Source organism: Anoplolepis gracilipes, chromosome 1, assembly GCF_047496725.1.
Source record: "Anoplolepis gracilipes chromosome 1, ASM4749672v1, whole genome shotgun sequence".
Taxonomy (NCBI): Eukaryota; Metazoa; Arthropoda; class Insecta; order Hymenoptera; family Formicidae; genus Anoplolepis; species Anoplolepis gracilipes.
This window is the reverse complement of record NC_132970.1, coordinates 1081422-1100783: the sequence shown is the minus strand read 5'-3', so window position 1 is coordinate 1100783 and position 19362 is coordinate 1081422. Positions and strand designations below refer to the sequence as shown.

The 19362-nt window shown below is 30.2% G+C and overlaps 3 protein-coding genes across 18 annotated transcripts in view; 2 read left to right on the top strand and 1 right to left on the bottom strand.

Moving 5' to 3' along the window:
* LOC140671099 (dual specificity calcium/calmodulin-dependent 3',5'-cyclic nucleotide phosphodiesterase 1) overlaps positions 1-9947 on the top strand; it is a 113722-nt gene extending 103775 nt beyond the window's left edge. For all 14 annotated transcript variants that reach the window (XM_072902240.1, XM_072902248.1, XM_072902273.1 and 11 more), the window contains 7 exons: positions 1179-1428; positions 3269-3526; positions 4079-4248; positions 4706-4951; positions 5288-5514; positions 5653-5742; positions 5959-9947. In XM_072902240.1, coding sequence (XP_072758341.1) covers positions 1179-1428; positions 3269-3526; positions 4079-4248; positions 4706-4951; positions 5288-5514; positions 5653-5742; positions 5959-6050 — 1333 coding nt within the window. In that variant the 3' untranslated portion in view covers positions 6051-9947. The remainder of the gene's footprint in view (positions 1-1178; positions 1429-3268; positions 3527-4078; positions 4249-4705; positions 4952-5287; positions 5515-5652; positions 5743-5958) is intronic.
* A 387-nt stretch (positions 9948-10334) lies between these two features.
* LOC140671318 (farnesol dehydrogenase-like) lies at positions 10335-13298 on the bottom strand. Of its 2 annotated transcripts, none has more exons than XM_072902584.1 (5): positions 12944-13298; positions 12595-12721; positions 11440-11572; positions 11035-11187; positions 10335-10672 (listed from the first exon to the last, which is right to left on the bottom strand). In XM_072902584.1, the coding sequence occupies exons 1-5, from the start codon at positions 13245-13247 to the stop codon at positions 10595-10597; spliced, it is 795 nt and encodes a 264-aa protein (XP_072758685.1). In that variant the 5' UTR covers positions 13248-13298; the 3' UTR covers positions 10335-10594. The 2 variants fall into 2 exon arrangements, with proteins under 2 accessions (XP_072758685.1, XP_072758687.1); XM_072902586.1 differs by having other exon boundaries at positions 13094-13298.
* A 3301-nt stretch (positions 13299-16599) lies between these two features.
* Grd (GABA-gated ion channel) overlaps positions 16600-19362 on the top strand; it is a 38411-nt gene continuing 35648 nt past the window's right edge. Inside the window, exon 1 of one of the 2 annotated variants that reach the window (XM_072902350.1) lies at positions 16600-16718. The gene's annotated coding sequence lies outside the window, so the exon portion shown is untranslated. The remainder of the gene's footprint in view (positions 16719-19362) is intronic. The other variant, XM_072902367.1, reaches the window with a different exon arrangement.

Sequence of the window (19362 nt, the reverse complement as noted above, 5' to 3'; positions counted from 1 at the left end):
TTATTGTTATTAATGGCATCGATTAATCCAAATTTTCACACTTTCTCACCGATATCTAAATGTTTTGTGTTTTGTGTAAACTGTAATCAAAATCGATGGATATGTCGGAGATACACTTTCAAGCGAAATAACGATACATTTCACAGATTGTATCGTTACTCTGTATTATTATTGATCGTGGCATTAATCTTGGTTTACTGAAGAACACTCGAAATTATATTTGCTAAAACGACCGACCTAACTATCGTTCAAGCCTTATAAATCATTGTTGCGATCACTAAAGGTTTGAGATCAAAAATACGCTCGAAAGACCGCAGTGGTTCATTTAAATCGTTTAATTTTTACACAACCCTCATTCCACTATCCTCACAGACACACACACACACACACACACACACACACACATACATACCAACTCATTACTCATTTTGAACGCAATATTTATGCCCAATTTGCACTTCCTTTTTAAATTATTATATTGTTAGATTGGTATAATATGATTTTAGTTTTTTTAATCAATCGTTGATATTTAAATACTTGATTTAATTTTAGCTTAAACGCTTTAGAAAATAAATTAGAATTAGCCATAAGAATATTTTTAAAAAATTATTTAAAAAGTTATTTTATTCGGGTTATTATATTCGAATTTCTGTATAGTGAAAGATTTTGATATTAAAAGATTTTTTTGTAAAGAATTCTTTGGTAAATCTAGGATGTATTCTGTGCATCTCGTATACTCATTCATAAAACATAATATATAACGTGGAATATCGATTGTACCTCGGACGTAATCGCGATTCACGATCGTAATTCATTTTTACGATTCACGAGTGAATGAAAAATTATTTCGCATAAATCGTTCGCGGTATTCACGGTCTGTAAATTAACGACGAATAATCGCGTTTCTGACGATCACAATTTTCATGATGCATTTCGTAATATGGGGGGCATAAAGTTATATTGATGCATAACGTACTTCGATTTATACAACGGTGTAGAGCAAGCTTAAATGCAATGATTTTATCACAATAATCAATTTTTTTTTTCTGAGGACATCGAGCGTCTCGGCTCGATCTAATGCGTGTAATAAAGGTAGGCCGGTTTACGATCGTGCCGAATATGTTAGCGCGTCAGCTGATCGTTCATCTAACATGACGTTTCGCGATTTCCTCCCTTAGACGGCTGGCGGACGAGGACGATGAGCTGTCGGAGGTGCAGCCGGACGCGGTGCCGCCGGAAGTGCGCGAGTGGTTGGCGTCGACTTTCACCAGGCAGCTCGCCACCACGAGACGGAAGGCTGACGAGAAGCCGAAATTCCGCTCGGTCGCGCACGCCATCAGAGCGGGCATATTCGTCGATCGGATCTACAGGAGGGTCACGAATACCGCCCTCATGCAATTTCCGCCGGAAGTCGTGAAAGTGCTTAAGGTAATCCTCACCGGCGCGGCGGTTGAAAAGTTGGATTGAAGCGAGTGAAATTTTTAAGTAACGAAACACCAATCATGAGATATGGATCTTGAAGAAAAGAGAGCTTAGAATGCATATGTTGTAGCTAGATTACAAAATCCATCCTTTTATAAAACATGTAGGCATTCTTTAAGTAACAGTCACATTTTCAAATCATAATTAAAAATGAAACATTTTACAAATTAGCTAAAAATTTTAATCTTTTTGTAAAACGCTAACAAGCGACTGGTCACATTGTTAAGGGGTCATGTTCACAATCAGTCAGAAATTTTGAAAAAATAGATATTTGGATTTTTCTGTAAATATAACATCTGGAAAATATTCCCTGTAAGTTTCAAGTTAATCCGAATAAAATTGACGGAATTACAAGCATTCAAAGTATGCTCCACGCTCGATCGTTAGCAGCAAGTACAGTGCAACAACTGCACGCAAAGAAGAATGTTTCTTTGGCAGCGTCAAATTAATGTTTTAGAGGCTACAACTTCTTCCAAATTCATTATACAGGCCTGAAACGACTCTATGTAAGGTAAAAAAATGTATATTCTACTTAAATGCAAATCTGTTTTGAAATTTTAAACGTGTTTTTCTCAAAACCGTAATTATAAAATCGGTGATCAAGATAGCTCGAAAACTACTGCATCAATTTATTTCAAATTTTACAGACTTATTTTAGATATAAAAAACTAGTCCTTGAACTAAGGATTTTTTTATTTCGATATAGAGTTTTTTTTTAATTGACGAAAAACGAGTGATTTTTTCATCGAAAATTGAAAGTTTAACTTTAGATGTCCACCATTTTGTCCCAAATCAATATTCCGAAAAACTGTTTGTTCAAGGACTAGATAATTTAATATATTAAATAAATAATTTTTGCGAATTTTTTATTTCGGATGATCCAGATTCGAGCGGTGGTCATCGTAAAACAAGTTTTTCAAAAAGACCTCCGAAAGAATTGTTACATCGTTTTTATTTATTAATATTTTTTAATAAAAAAATTATGTGAAATTTGTAAAAACATACTCTCTTCAAATACAAAAACTTTTTTTTTAAGCCTTAGTTTTCGAGAAAAAAATTCTCAAAAATCACGTTTTTTCCGGCTTCCTGACTGAGCCCTTAAATACAATGATTTGTTTTAAATTCTGGGTTAAATCGTTGTCTTTGACGATGTGACGAATCGCTTGTCACCATTTTATAAAAAGATTAAAACTCCTAGTCAAATTGTAAAACATTTATTCATTTTTAATCATGATTTGAGAATGAGAATCATGATGTGGCCGCATTCTACAAAATGTCTACATGTTTTATTAAAAGACGGATTTTGCAATCTGACTGCGACATATAGAACACATCTCTCTGGTCTGATCTAACATTCTAGTTAGTTACATCTCGGAGATATGATAATATTTTCATCTTCGATCGTTTTCTTAAAATTGAATAAGTAAAAATTTCATTGATTAAAACTGTAACAAGATTTGATTTTCATTGGAAACATTCACATTTTACTTCTCCATCTTATGTTTCACTGATTGTGACAGTAAGACTTCCTGAAAAATCAACCATTACTTGTTAACTGATTTTTCTCAATAAGATTTCACTGCAGTGGTTTATTTATAATGAAAGCATACTTGTAAAAACTTGTTCTCTCTTATCAGTGATATAATACACTAATTTTATTTAAGAACTCAAAAAACTATTCGTACTCTTTATTAGTTAGAGAAAAGAGGACTCTAGTTGAGATTGATCAATTTATTGAGGTTTGTTGAAATTTTGTAATTTTAAACTGCCCATTTTACTGTTTAAGACTTTAGACGATTGGTCGTTCGATGTGTTTTCCTTGAATGAGGCTGCGTCGGGCACACCGGTGAAATATTTGGGCTACGATCTCATCAATCGATACGGTATGATTCATAAATTTAAAGTACCTCCCGCAGTTTTGGAATGCTTCCTCGGAAAAGTCGAAGAAGGATATTGCAGGCATCGAAACCCATACCATAACAATCTTCACGCTGCCGATGTTGCGCAAACGATGCATTACATCCTGTGTCAAACGGGTTTGATGGTGAATATTTCTGGATAGAGAGAGATATATATTACTTTAAACATATAATATTTTAAATATGATTTTATTATAATTTTGTGGCATTATTTTTTAATTATATATCTGATATATGTAATTAGACAACAAATATGTAGCCTTAATTTTGATTAATTATATTTGAAGAGGATTGAGTAATTATTATATTATAAAATTAATAATCTTTTACAAAGAGAAATTTTCTTAAATTTTTAATATTTTATATATTATTAAATTTTTAATTACACGTGTAATGTATTAAAATATAGAATATGCAATCTATTATGTATAAATCTAATACACTTTCCGAGACAAGAGTATCATTAAACTCTTGTTTTGTAATCTCTTTTTGCCTTAAAAAGAGCAAAAATCGTGAAAAGTGATTTAAATAAGTGATTTAGATAAGAAAATATTTTAATCGGTTTATTAGTTTAGCAAAAGAAGATACCTTTTCTGTTTAATTTTTTTTATCATTCATTCCCTCGACGATTCTTTCAACGTGAGGTTACCTCCAGCTGATTATATTACTTGTTGCAGAACTGGCTGACCGATCTCGAGATTTTCGCCACTCTCGTGGCAGCGATTATTCACGACTACGAGCACACTGGGACCACAAACAATTTCCATGTAATGTCCGGGAGCGATACAGCGCTCTTGTATAACGACCGAGCCGTGCTGGAAAACCATCACATCTCGGCCAGCTTCCGGTATGAGCAAACTTAATTTTGCGATTGACATTGTGCTCTCGGACAGTTTATATCTGAAAGTTGTAGACGAATCTTATCTTTCAAGAATTACTAAAACATTAGAATTAAAATTAATTAATTAAAATTAAGCATTCTTAATTTAATTAAAATTCTTAATTAAAATTAAAAATTAAAAAATTTAATTAAGAATGCTTAATTTTAATTTTTTAATTTACTATCTATTTTTTAATATAATATCTATTGAAAACACATGTGTGCGTAATAAAGAGTTAAGGCAATTTTTTTAAATATTTTAAAAAATTCTTTCGATTTAAATAACTTTGTCTTTTCTAGAAAGGTAGATCTAGATAGATAGAGAAATAGATAGACAGATTAGATGGATAGATAGAGAGATACATACCTATATTGGAAAAATTACATTAATATCTCTTGTAATGCCAATTTTACAATATTTCAGGATACTCAGAGAAGATGATTCCAATATATTGCAGAACTTATCGAGAGAGGAATTCCGAGAATTTCGATCGCTCGTGATTGACATGGTTCTTGCCACGGACATGAGTTTTCATTTTCAACAATTAAAAAATATGAAGAACCTATTAAGTTTGGCTGAGCCAAGTGTGGATAAGAGCAAAGCCGTCAGTTTGGTTCTCCATTGCTGTGACATTTCGCATCCTGCCAAAAGATGGGATCTTCATCATAGGTGAAGATCCTTTTATTTGTAACAAATATCAGTAATTTTTTTCTCGCTTGATTTTTATGTAGAATTCAGTCTGTTAAAAATTATCGCAGAAAAATAAAAACTGTTTTTACGAAATTTTCGTATATAGGTACTAAATTTTACTGAAAATTTTTAAAGCTCAATAAAAAAATGTATCGTAAAAAATTTCACTGAAAATTCATTAATTTACATATTATATATTTAACTCATTAATTTACAATAATTTATATATTATTAATAAACGGGAGGAAAAAAAAAACAGTCTATTATGTCACATTCAACGATGAGTAAATGACGTTGGTAATTTGAAATGTACAGGTGGACGATGCAACTTCTCGAGGAATTTTTCAGACAAGGTGACAAGGAGAGGGAGCTCGGATTGCCATTTTCTCCTCTGTGCGATCGTAACAACACATTGGTAGCTGAATCTCAAATAGGATTCATAGAATTCATCGTTGAGCCTAGTATGCAAGTATGCAGTGACACGCTGGAAACCGTTCTCGCGCCGCTTAATGTCAAAGATACCGCAGACGAGCCTAGTAATGGTAAAATTATCTTCAGAACACATGTTAAAAAAATACTTGAATTACATAAGAATGCTTGAAGTAATTACGCTTTAAAATTTCCTTCCTCTCTTTTCTAAAAATTGATTCATATTTAATTACATAATAAATTATATTTAGGAGGAGAAAATAGAAGGTTCAAAATCGACAAGCCTTGGATCCCGTGTCTTGCAGACAATAAAAAGATCTGGAAGGAACAAGCAGTTCGAGGTACATTAACACGTAATTTAAACGTCAATTAATCGCTTTTTCAAGCGATTAATTAAAAGTTTTCTCTCTCTCGGTAGAGAGAATAATTTTTCGGCAAAAAGTTCTCTTTCACAATCCATGAGAATCTTGTTTCTGCCTCTACAGACGCAGCTTATTTAACTTACTCGCTCCAACAAGATTAAAGCGAGTTGCGACGTGTCAATGTTCTGTTTACAGATGCAGAAGCCAAAGCACAAAAGGAGCAAGAACAAAAAGCCAGTGGCAATCGCGAGGATGGTGGAGGAGCGCAGGCTCCGGCCGAAGAATGAAAGATACAACGAGCAATTGTATTCTTCAAAAGTCTCTGTAACTTTAGACTGCGAGGAAGCTCGTGATCTCTCATTGGATGGCATCTATTATATAAGTTTATGGGCTCCTTATTACGCTTACGAATGAGAAACAAGCATCATTCGGTAGTAGTACAAATAGACGTATGTATGTATGTCATACACATTAGATGAGCGAAAATGACGATTCGTAATATGTTGAGAAATAGTTTATTTAAATTGTTAGATACCAAAGGCCCGAGTCACATATTTGTCTCTGCTATATTCTATCTAGGATGTTTGAATTAGAAGTTATCGATTATTTTTTACGGCTCAATATGTAAAATTGTTTGATCTCATTAGAAACAGATAACAGTTCTTTTCGAGATACATAATCATCGTCGATGTTGTAGTGATTATGAATTCTTTGTCAGGAAAGTCCGATTTCAAATCCAGCTTTACGTTTGTCTTCGATTCTTAAAATTCTTTTATTAATTATTCATCAATAAATAAATCATATATATCGTGTATTATGAGAAATAAAACAATGATCCACGAATCTTGAATTATGTTGTGATGATAATTTGACACAAAGACATCTCTTGTGTTCTTGAATTTGAAACAATACGAAAATTGATGCACCAGTCTAAAATTAAAAATATCTTGCGAAAGATTTATGCGAAAAAAAATCTGATAAGAGAGACAAACTTAATATATTATCAATAAAAGATTGAATTTCAATAAATTTCTACATCAGAGAATTACATATTTTAAATATTTGACTTCTTTTACAACACTTTTTAAAAAACTAAGCGACTAATTAAGATTTGTTTTTTGATTAAATTTATTGATATCAGATTAAAAATCGTATTTATAGGAACAGATGTATTCAAACTATTTAACTTGCATGAGAGAAATTAAGCGATAATCAATTTCTTTTTCTCTTAAAGTTTAATTTGACAGTATTCCATGAAACTGCAAACTAAAATATTTGATATAAAGAATGTTACAAAATTTATAATGACTAAGTCTTTTTACAAATGAAAGAATTTATACGCTTCGAAATCAATTATAACTATCGATGATGATTATATTATTGTATGTATAATAATATTGTATACTTGTTGCATAAGAATCTCAGATACTTATGCAGCGATTTTCTTTCGTTTGCTGGCGATCACCGCACAAAGATATAAATATTGCACAATAATCTTGCGTTTTTAAAGCGATCTTTTTGTGTTTAATTTTATTAGGTAAACGAAAAGAACAATTTTTGTGAATAATTGAGACTCTATGCTTCCGACGCGGTTTTTACCGGAAGCATCGATCTCTCTCATTTACTAATTAGTGTTTATTAATTAATCGCGGTGAAAAAATAGGATTTTGCGAAGCACAAACCTTGTACATTCATACCGTTCGTTAGATGTGTATCCGTATACACGTACACTGAGGGAGCTTTAATGTGTGTGTGTGTGTGTGTGTGTGTGTGTGTGTGTGTCTTGCGTGCATGTATGTGTGTACGTATGTTTAATGTGTGCATGTAATGTTTAAAAAGAAGGAGCAAAATAAAAAACAAGATGCGGCTATAATATTTAGTCGACACATGTTACATAACTGTTCCGGAGACAAGAGATAAAACATTATTTTATTGGATTTCTCGCGATATTACGGCCGTAGTATACTTGCGCATAACAACACGCATGTCCCTACTTAAACTTGTAATTAAACACATATCTGTGAAGAAATGCATGTCACGGCAATCGTAAATTTTTGTCACGATAATAGACAATTTGTTATCGTGTCGATATGCATTGCGTAATGCCGCATCATGCGCGTAAGAGAATCGGAGACATAAAAACTTTGTAGTTTATCAGTTTATGTTTATCACTCACAATGGTGCTGTCGTTTCTGCAAATTTACTTCTTATGATTTATAAATGAATATATACATATATATATACTTTTTTAATATATCTCTTACACATTTGTCAAGTTACAAATTAAAAAGAAGAATAACGTGACTTTTCTTCGCAGGTAATTTGTCTAAATTTGCTAAACAAGTAAAGGGTTAAATATATTTTAAAAAATAAGTTTGTTATTAAATTTATAGACAGGTGATAAATGAAAGTATTTATCGATAAAATGACTCCGGTTCTGTGTACGTAGCAGAAACTCGAGATAAGGCTCTATGTAGAGAAATGAAAAACATTATCGTTACAAAATTACTGCAATACTGCGTAATATTGCTAAATATTAATAGAAGACAAAATTATAACAGATTTTTCGAGTGAAACATTTTATCATCAGAGTCACAGAGATATTATATATATACAATATACTTATATCGATATAGAGGATGTATAGGATAATCTCACTAGTTTTGAAGAGTATATATAAACACATATCCGTCCTGTATTTATTTAATTCCTCTCATTTGATTTATATGAGTTTGCGCTGTTGTTGAATATTCAACATATTCTTCTTTCCTTTTTCGGAGTGTTAATGTGTTCATATATTGTATAATCATTTATCTTTTTCTTGCCATTTTTCTTTTCTAAATGTTTCTCTCATCGACTGTGGCTTGACTAATTGAAATCAATCAAAAACTTAGTGTAAAAAGATAAAAGCCCGACAAATTTTAAACTATTATATGCTACGCTCAATTAAAGTTTAACAAAAATTTTATTTAAATATTTATTTACACTTTTGCGCGATTTAATTTAATTAAAGGTTTTATTAAAAATTCTCTTATCGTAATTGCTTTGATTTTTGTTACAAAATGCGAACATCGCGTAATATTAGCAAAATGTTGTAACGTTAGATTAATTCTTTCAAATATAAAGTTCTTTCAAATGTTATCACGTGCCGGTTAGTCGCGTGCAATGAAATTTTTCTTCCTGCAGCGGACGAGGGGCCAAAACCCGTGATAGAATTAAAGTGCATTGAGAAATTACGATTGTATTAAGAGAATCAATCAGTCGCGTGAATAAAATCATTCGGGCAAAGTCAAAGGACTTTATATTGCACTTAAACTTGCTTCTCCAGTGAATGGACGGCGGCAAATGCATTGCTTGAGTTTAAATTCGAAGAAGACGAGTGCCCGTCCCATGTGTTTATTCACGTGGCTCGATTATTTTATCGTCTAGAGCTCTCTTTTAAATCAACACTGGCCTTTCCTTCTTATATATGATATGCGCGAGAGACTAGGATTCTCTAAAAAAATGTCTCTAAAAGGAAGAAAGAGCGTTGACGAAACTGCGTTGACAGTTAAAGCGGCGTGTGCATATTATTACGCTTGATATACGAAGAATCTTTTAAATATATCGGTATAAGTAAGAGAGATTAATTATAATAAATGATGAGTATATCTCTCTCTCTCCCTCTCTCTCTCTCTCTCTCTCTCTCTCTCTCTCTCTCGAGCAAATATAATTGCGCAAAATTGGATGGAATAGGATGATAAAAAGGAAGGTATTTTAACAATACTGTACTCGACCAATACTATTAATTCTTAAGCTAAAGGTACATACACAATGAATCCCTTGCCTCCCTTAAGTCTACCTTTCTACTTATCTCGAAACAGGGGAACGCCCGTATATTGTTCGTAGATTATATCATTAGTCTCGATTATTGTAAATCTTCGGCGAACGACGACGCACATGCCCGCCACGCCATGCAGTTGACGCTGATCGTTTCTAATTGTAAGTGTCTTACCACGGATTCATAATGATCGTACATTTTCTCTTTAGATTTATTTTCTAGCACAATTTAATACAGAGAAGAATGTGTACATAACTTATGGCAACTTCAGCACCATGTCCATTTGATGTGATGTAATGAAATGTAAACGTATAAATATATATATAACGAGAGATATATTAATATCTTACGCAAAGAAACGTCATATCTATGATTAGCATTGTATTTCTCTCTCTCTCTCTCTCTCTCTCTCTCTCTCTCTCTCTCTCTCTCTCTCTCTCTCTCTCTCTCTCTCTCTATCTATCTATCTATCTATCTCTCTATCTATCTGTCTATCTATCTATCTATTTCTATCTCTCTTTCTCATAATTCTACAGAAAAATAAAAAGATATTAAAAAAATGACTTAAACACTATTGACTTAATTTGGAAAAAACAAATACGATGACGTATGTGAAATCATCATAATTCACAAAGATTAAAACTTAATTTTATAAATAATCCCTGGGAAATATAATTGCTTCATAGTTTTTCTTTAAAAGTTTGTATTTCATGCCCTTTCAAGTACAGTTATATAATAAAGTAAGTAAACATTGTTAAGAAAGTTATTTTATAATTGAAATATTGCTAATCATAAAATACTAGCTTGTGTTCTTATAAATTTTTCAAAAAAATATTAGAATTAGTATTGTGAAAAACATATATGTAAAACTATTTCTATTTCTATTTCTTTTTTTATTACTCATCTTTCTATTTTACACAAAAATATAACTAAAACTTGAATCTTATTTTTAGTCGTACAAAGTAAGGGAAAATATGACTATTAAAAATTTCAAGAGAGCTTTAAACGCACTTATTGCGGATTTGTTCCGTATGGTCTAGGATCCTTCGTCGCTAAAGCTTCATGTGGCATTACTACCATTTCACATATCTGAAACAGGTAAACCATTATATACTGAATGTATTGTATGCTATTATACTTAACTGAATGGATCGAGGATCGAATTTTCTCGTGCGGGTAATTTTTAATTTTATAAATAGCATTCTACAAATATTCGAAATTGACATATTTTTCACACAAACGATCTATAAATATTAGATAATATTAAATTAAATTATACGCGATTTACTGATGATTAAAAAAGCACTTTTTCTTGCTGATTTATGTAATGAAAGATATTTAATTAGAGATATAAAAATACACACACACATACACACACACACACACATATATATATATATATATATATATATCGAAGTTATTAAATAATTTCCTAAATAATATCTGCATACCTGCACACGTTTTGGCACACTTAAAGTATAAATTACTGCTTCTGCAATATCAGTGTCCTCTAGTACCGGGATACCTTCGAATGTTGTGTCCATGCCCATTTGGTTGAAGACATCTGTTACCATAGCTGTCTTCACCATGCCAGGACTGATGCTCTGTGTTTAGAAATATATTTTCAAATTCAAATATTACTTTATCATTATTATTTTAAATCCAATTATCTTATCTTATCACATTACGAAAAGAAATGACGTTAGATATAAAGAAAAATACAAATTATTGTCGAGTTTAAATTACAAGTTTAATTTACAAGCACGATACTTTTCTGTGTCCGATTAATGATGAATAATTTACAAATTAAATATAGATGATTGAATTGGCAAACTTATAATGGAAAGATCGCATACCGTGATTTTTATATCAAGCTTTGCGGCTACAATTTCGTTGCGCAGACTCAATGTCATTCCAGTGACAGCATATTTGCTGGCGCAATATACACTCACTGGCATACGAATACTCTCTGCGAAATGCCCCGCTATACTGTGAATGAGATAAAAAATTTAATTAGCAATGTAAATTTGATTTCTTCACGAAAATAAATAGTAACAATAAATTACGTTTCAATTAACTTTGAGTTTCTGTATATATCGATATATATCTATAGATGTCTATAATAAATAACATATCTACAAAAATATATGTTATACAGGGTGTTCCAGGTTTCTTCTGCCAAACCGTGCCAATATGTTTTACAAGTAGAAATAAAAAAAATGTATATTATACAAACATATGCTTACAAATGTTTTATTAAAAAGTTATAACAAAAATAAAATTAAATGATAACGGAATTATTTTTATTATTAATACGGTATTGTGTTCACTGTATGAGCAGTAAACACTTAATATTTAATATTTACTAAAAAAGAAAGAAAATCGACACGAAATTCTGTGGTAATAAATTCTATTTTCTCAGCAATGTCAATCTTGTATTGAAAACTACGATGGATGTTTTGAAATAATAATAAACACAACAGTAATAAATACAAATGTAAACAGATTAAATAAATAGGTCGTCGATCTACTTTCATGCATGTCAATAATAGAAACAAGTCCGTTATCATTTTATTTCATTCTTGTTTATAATAAAGCCTATAATTATATAACACTTTTTCTTATTTTCATTTGTAAAACTACTGGCACAATTTAACGGAAAAAACCTCGAACACCCTATATATAAAAAATTAGAATAAAAGGAGAAAGAACCGAAATCACGTTACTAATATATCGTTAATTCGTATTTACCAGTGTAATTTATCGACTTAAATCTTTTTGTTTAGTTCGAAAAATTTAAATAATTTAACTATATAAAACATTTGCAGATGCATTTTTATCATCTCGGTGACTTATATATATTATAAAAATTATATTATAAATATGTATTATAAAATTTTGTTTTGTAATCAAATGACTCATATTTTCTCGATGACGCATACTGTAAGTTTGAAATTATTATTCATAAAAATATTTTTTAAATTTTACTTGTTTACATATCTAATACCTACCTGTTAATATTAATGATATGGCCTGAAGCTTTGCGCTTTTTGACAGATTGTACCAACTCTCGCGAACCGATTGCCATTGCGAGCACATTTACATCCAGAATTTTACGGTAAGTTTCCGTTGATCCCTCTTTCAATAAAAAAATGTGTAAAAAATATACATCTTGTAATATATATTTAAAATTCTAAACATTTATATATCATACTAACAATAAATGTTGTCACAAGATACGTTTCAATCTTATACATAATTGTTTGAAAAATTTTTACAAATAAATCGATATTTTTTTTCGAGAAAAAAAATGGATAAAAGACAGAGTATATATATATATATATATATATATATATCTACCTATAATCGATTCAGCTGAGACCACACCAGCGTTGTTGATCAACACATCAACTCCGCCAAATTTTTCCTCCGTCCATTTAAATACTTCGAGGATATCCTTTTCTTTTTGAACATCGCATTGCAAGGGGTGAACTTCACCTTTAAATTTACCATTGATATTTGCCGCCAATTCCTTCAGTTTCTCCAATCTTCTTGCGACAGCGACGACTTTCATTCCATTCTTCGCGAGCTCTGTTGTGATTTGTGCACCTATTCCAACGCTCGCACCAGTCACCAGAGCGACTTTTCCTGCCCAACGATACATCACGGTGGAAATCTTACGAAAGACTGTTAACAGACTGATCGTGGATCGTGTTCTATAGTCCCCTTTGAACGCTTACCCTCACCAACGTCAATCACGAATGATGATTAGCCAACGAATCGGAAGAGAGATTGGCTGTTTAAAAAAGTCTAGATATATGCAGACCTTGTGGAAAACAGGCTTTGATGAGTTTTGTATGCATTTGCACGTACAGCTGATTCGTCTGGATATCTATATTTCGACGAAATCAGACTCTTACCTTCTTCATTTACTGCTGAATCAGCTGAATCCGAACCATTGATTTTCCGGCTACCACGGATGCAGACAAATTTTTTTTCACTAAATTAGTGCACGCACTGTAAGAAATTGTTTGAGAATTCAGATACATTCTAGATAATTTCTGACAGTGCAGTTTTTTTACAGCATATCTTACAACCATATCTGGAAATTTTAATGCAGTCTGATACGTGCAAACATGAAGATTTCGTCATTTTTTTTACCTTATATTATTGCCGTGCGAAACTTAGCGCAAGACACTACCGTGTCTCTTAATTTTTGAAAGATTTTTCTAAATTTTCAAGTATTGTTTGAACAATTTTTATATTTTGTAAGCAGTTTTTCAAGTGACTGTACAATTATTCATTTATAATTTATTCTTTGCTGGCAATGACAACTAAAAACGATAAGATAATAAATATATTTATGATAACAAACTTTTTTTTCATGTTGCTTACGTATATGTATGTACATTAGTATATAGCATAATATTACGGAATCTAATGAAGGACACAGTTCTAGTAGTCTTGCGTGTATAAATGTATTATGTTTCAGTATAATTGTAAATTGTACTAACTCACTACGTATCTGTTACATTTTCCGCTTATATAAGTCGGTATGAATCCACTTATTTACATTGTTTATAACAAGTTATCATATATAGTTTAGTTAATTTATCATCTGTATATATTTTATTATATTCTTTACATAAAATATATATTGCATATGTCGTATACATATATTTCAAATCTACTGTTTAACGTTATACTATATAATAATATAATAATAACTATTAATTTCAAACCTGGTAAAATTAAACAAAGTTAAAATAATTATAATTAAATTTTATATGTTATATTATATTTATATTTATATTAATAATTATAAATTAATAAATTTATTATATTAATAATAAGAAAAGAAAAATATCTAAACATTGTTATAAATTATTTCACTTTTATAACATTTTTCCATTATGCAATTTATGTCACATACATTTTTCAAAATATATTCTTTAAAATATTCTTCAAATTATCGATCAGGAAAAGAATTACACATACAGAAAGGTGGCCTATTTATCGTGCTACAAGATAAATACACATGATCTTATCTGTTAAGAAATTGATATTTGTATTTACAACGATTATTTAGACAATCGTAACTTGTTGTTTACACAATCTAATTATTTTAAAATTAATTGACAAAAGTTTCTAAAGTCACATTTATCGCTACATACATATATATGCCCCTGTAATGTTTGCAAATACGTGTATAAAAATACATTTAGAAGCAGCTTTAGATAAATGTAAGGTGAAATACGAGTTATATAAATCCTGTCAATGTTTTTGTAATAGGACTAAAGTCAAAAGTTGTAAAAAAAATGATTAGATACAATAAAATTTATATCAAGAAATCTTACATTATATCTTATCATACATATAATATTACATATATAATCTTATCTCATATTGTATAGAATTGTCTTGTGACAAAATTGCGAAAATAAGTCTAAACTTTAAAAGTCGATTTGACTGAGTCATAATGACTTAATATTCTTAATATTCTGTTTTAAATTTCTTGCGAATTATCACTATTCATTGCAAAAAAGTCATCGACGTTCTAAAGATACGATGAAAGAAAGACGATGAAACTTTCCAGTTGCAGTTAAGTATTATCGAGAGAATACTCGATCTCGAGTGTTTGTTTATGCCGTGCATCGGATTTATATTTGCTTCTCGTGCATTCCACGTCGGTTCCTTTTAGAAAGGTGACGACTTGTATGCAACCGGATTATGTTGCAAAGAATTTTTATGAGCGAGGGGATGAAAGAATGTCGAATGTGGGTTATCGACAAAATTCCGAGTCAAAAAGCAGGTAGCACACGACGGAGGTCGCGGTCAAAGTGGCGAACGATAACGGGTAGGGAAGAAAGATTTTGAATATCGCTGATGATGCTGCTCTGAAGTGTTTTTCCTACTGAATTTCTATTTCTAGCTCGCTCTCTCGTTTCGCTCTTCGTCTTTTCTGTCCTTAAGCTCTCAGAGAGCAGAGATGAACCCACAAAAAGTCAACGAGCCTATCTCTCTTTTTTTCTTAGTACAGATAAAACTCAAAGATAAGAAATTTACTTTCTATTATTTATATGTTTACTTGTTTTTTATGTATCTAGAGCTGAGTCGACAACGTAGATACTAATCATACATTATTTCTTTTTCTGCGCAAAAATAATTATATATTATAATAATTTTTAAAAAGATTCAAATATTATGTTTTGTCAATTTTATCGATCTATTTACAGCTACGTATATCTTCTTTCCAAAGACGTTATTTGTTTTGTTTGCCTATGTTTTGATTGCCGACGTTTTAGAAAATATTTACGATAAAGTTTTGAATTAACAAAATATATAGAAGAACTTAAGAAGCAAGTAACGGCTGTCTTAAATAACAATCAAATTTAAAAACAAACAAAAACTGTTATTTTTATACATAGATATAGGGAATATTGACTGCGTATATATTTTGTCAACAATGTAGGCCAAAATTAGAAAAAGAAAACAATGTCTCAGAAATGTGTTTATCTCTTTTTGAATTTAACTAGGTTTCTTTCTAACTTAACTTTTTCTTTTTTATAATTTTGATGTAAAATTTGTTTGATACGCACAGTCTGTATTTCCTATGTCTATATTTTTTTACATAAAATTTATAATTTTTTTTTACCACTGAAGAGAATCTGGTCTAAGACAAAAACTCTCGCATTTTTTATTTTGTTAAGTTTATTTTCTATTATGTGCTTTATGTTCTCATTAATTTATTATTAATTAATTTAAACAATATATATTCAAAATTGATCAAGATTGAAAATAAAATTCTTTTGAACGTTTTCTTATTAAATTTTTAAAACCACAATTAACTTACTCTCGTCGACTTTTTGAGTTCATAGAGATTACAAGATAGCCACTGTAAAAATAGAAAAAGTAATTAATAACGGCAAAACAACACAAACCATTCGACTGCAAGGACCTTGGGCGGTATAATGAGAGTAAGAAATGGATGACTTGCGGAGATTAGATTCAGATAGGAAACGATAGCGCAGAGATTTCTGCTCACGGACGAGGGATTAAAGATCTACGAGTGGTCCGTTTGGGATTAAAGTTGGATTATACCAGCAAACATGCAATATGGATAGCCGTGAGAAACGTATGTGTTACAAGTCTGATTGTTAGAAAAGTTTTAATGCAATTATATTTTACTAATCGTTTATATACGCTTGTTATCTTTGTACAAAATTATTTATTTTTTTAATATAATAAAAGAACAATAATTTAATAATTAATTATTAAAAAATTTTTTTGATATATATTATTTATAAATAATATATAAATTTAGTAAGATATAATATTATATAATAAATTATTATATAAAATATTATATAATAAATTAGTTTATAATAAATAATTACATAACTAGTATAAAACATAAACTGCATACACGCATTATATATTAAGCGTGAGAGGTATTTTTAGAAATGAAAAAAATGACCATGAATAGTATATCAAGGATCAAGGATGCCTCTTTCCATACTTATTGTTGCATTTATCTCATCATCTCAAGCCGCAGTATCATACTATTCTATCATATATTTGAGATACGATACGATTCATGAAAAGAGAATACTACCAAAGTTCCAGAGAAAAGCGTAATGTTATGCGCAGTCCGGTAGAAAGTTTCATTCGCTTTCTCAAGTTCGACATATGGGTATTGGCTACCTTTCACTTTACATGTAAATTTGAAGACAAAAGAAGAGATACTTTTTAACAGATAGAAGTCAAGTATTTGTGATTTGGCTCAATGATTAAATTTTTAAGATCATGTATCTTTCGATCTGAAAAATTTTCTATGGAAATTTTAATATATGAAATAACATATTGACAATTTTTCAGTGGACAGATAAATATGAATATATGAATATAATTTAAATATATAAATTTTATATATATATATATATATATATATATATATATATATATATATATATATATATATTTATACGTTACATGATAATCTTAAATTAAAATTATATAATTTATTTATGAGCAATTTATGTTTAGATGCTTAAAAACTAATATATTGTAATAATGTTTCGATATTTTGACTAAACAGAAATATATTTCACAAATCGATCATTGAAATTAAAGTCGAGCTTTTATAGTCACATGTAGAAGGACGAAATGAATTTTGTATCGACATGTCAGGATGTGTCGTGCATTTTGTTTGAAAATATCGGAAATTGTGAGCACCGTTAACAGATCTGGTCTTCGAACGAAGACATCTCCAATGACAAAAGTTCACGATTGTCTCAAGTAATCCATGTTGATCTATTTACTTCTAATTTTGGATAAATGCAAGTGCACGAGCAATTTCCATAATCGCGAAAATATTGCGAAATTGTGGATGCCACGTGCCAGCGTTCTTTTGAATATCTTTCAAAGTTAGAACGTTATCCACAGGCTTACTGACATTAATTATAATTTCAGTTACATGAATATCTGCATTTGTATTTGCGTTCATGACATATTGAAAAAGGCTGCGTACAGCCGAAACGTTTACGTTGTAACTTAGAACAATAAATATTATTATTTCGTGAACATATAATTTTAATTTACTCGTTTGTTGGCCGAATTGATAGTAATTATTTGTAGATTAGAATACGAGCGGTAACATTTTATGTATTTATATATACATATATATATATATATATACATATATATATACATATATATACACATATATATACATACATATATATACATAAATAACTCATACCTCCCTCCCCTCTTTCTCTCTCTCTCTCTCTCTCTCTCTCTCTCTCTTTCTCTCTCTCTCTCTCTCTCTCTCTCTCTCTCTCTCTCTCTTTCTGTTCCTCTCTCTCTGTCTCATATCGCTCTTTCTCTCTGAATTCCTTTCAATCGAAATACATACACACACATTTATATTACATAAATAATTCAGTCTCCCCTCCCCCCTTTCTCTCTTTCTCAATCTCTCTCAATTTCTTATACCTTCCTATATTATTCTCCTCTTTTTCAAATATCTGTCAAACAAACTGTCAAAATTGATAGTTTGATGTTTGACAGCTGTAGATAATACGAATAAAGCAGTACACAAACTTGATAATTAACAACCAATTAGCATCGCGGTAAAAAGGCAATTATCACTTTGCGATTTACCACTATCGATATAACATGCCTTTTTTACTAAAGGGAAAAAAATCAGGATTTATTGTTCAAGACAAATTGAAAATCGAACCGTTATCGAGACAGATCAATTTTTCTCTGAATCTCGATCTCTTTGTTATGTTTAATGTGATATGTTTAAAAACATATTTAAAATAGAGATAAATTAGATAAATAGATAAATTGAATTAAACAATACTTTATAAAGATAAATAAGACTTCAAAACACAGTGCAGTTGATAAGAACATGTTTTATAGAAAATTTTAAGAATTACTTTTTATTCAAATACTTATTATTTTTCAGAATTTTAGTTATGTTACTTTTATAAAATCTTAATCCTGATGAGAATATGTTCATACAAGCCTACAATTTTTTTCATTTAGAAATACCTCGGCAAAAAATTTTTATATATAATCAGACAAAAATGATCGTATCTAATTATACAAATTTATATACGAAATTTGTCCATTTTATATAAAATTATATATAATTATACACAAAATATGTTGCAGGCATTGTGTATAAGTATGTATATATAAACTTACACATATGCATAATTCTAATTGCACTTATCAATCCATTTATATATAAATATACGTAACGTTTT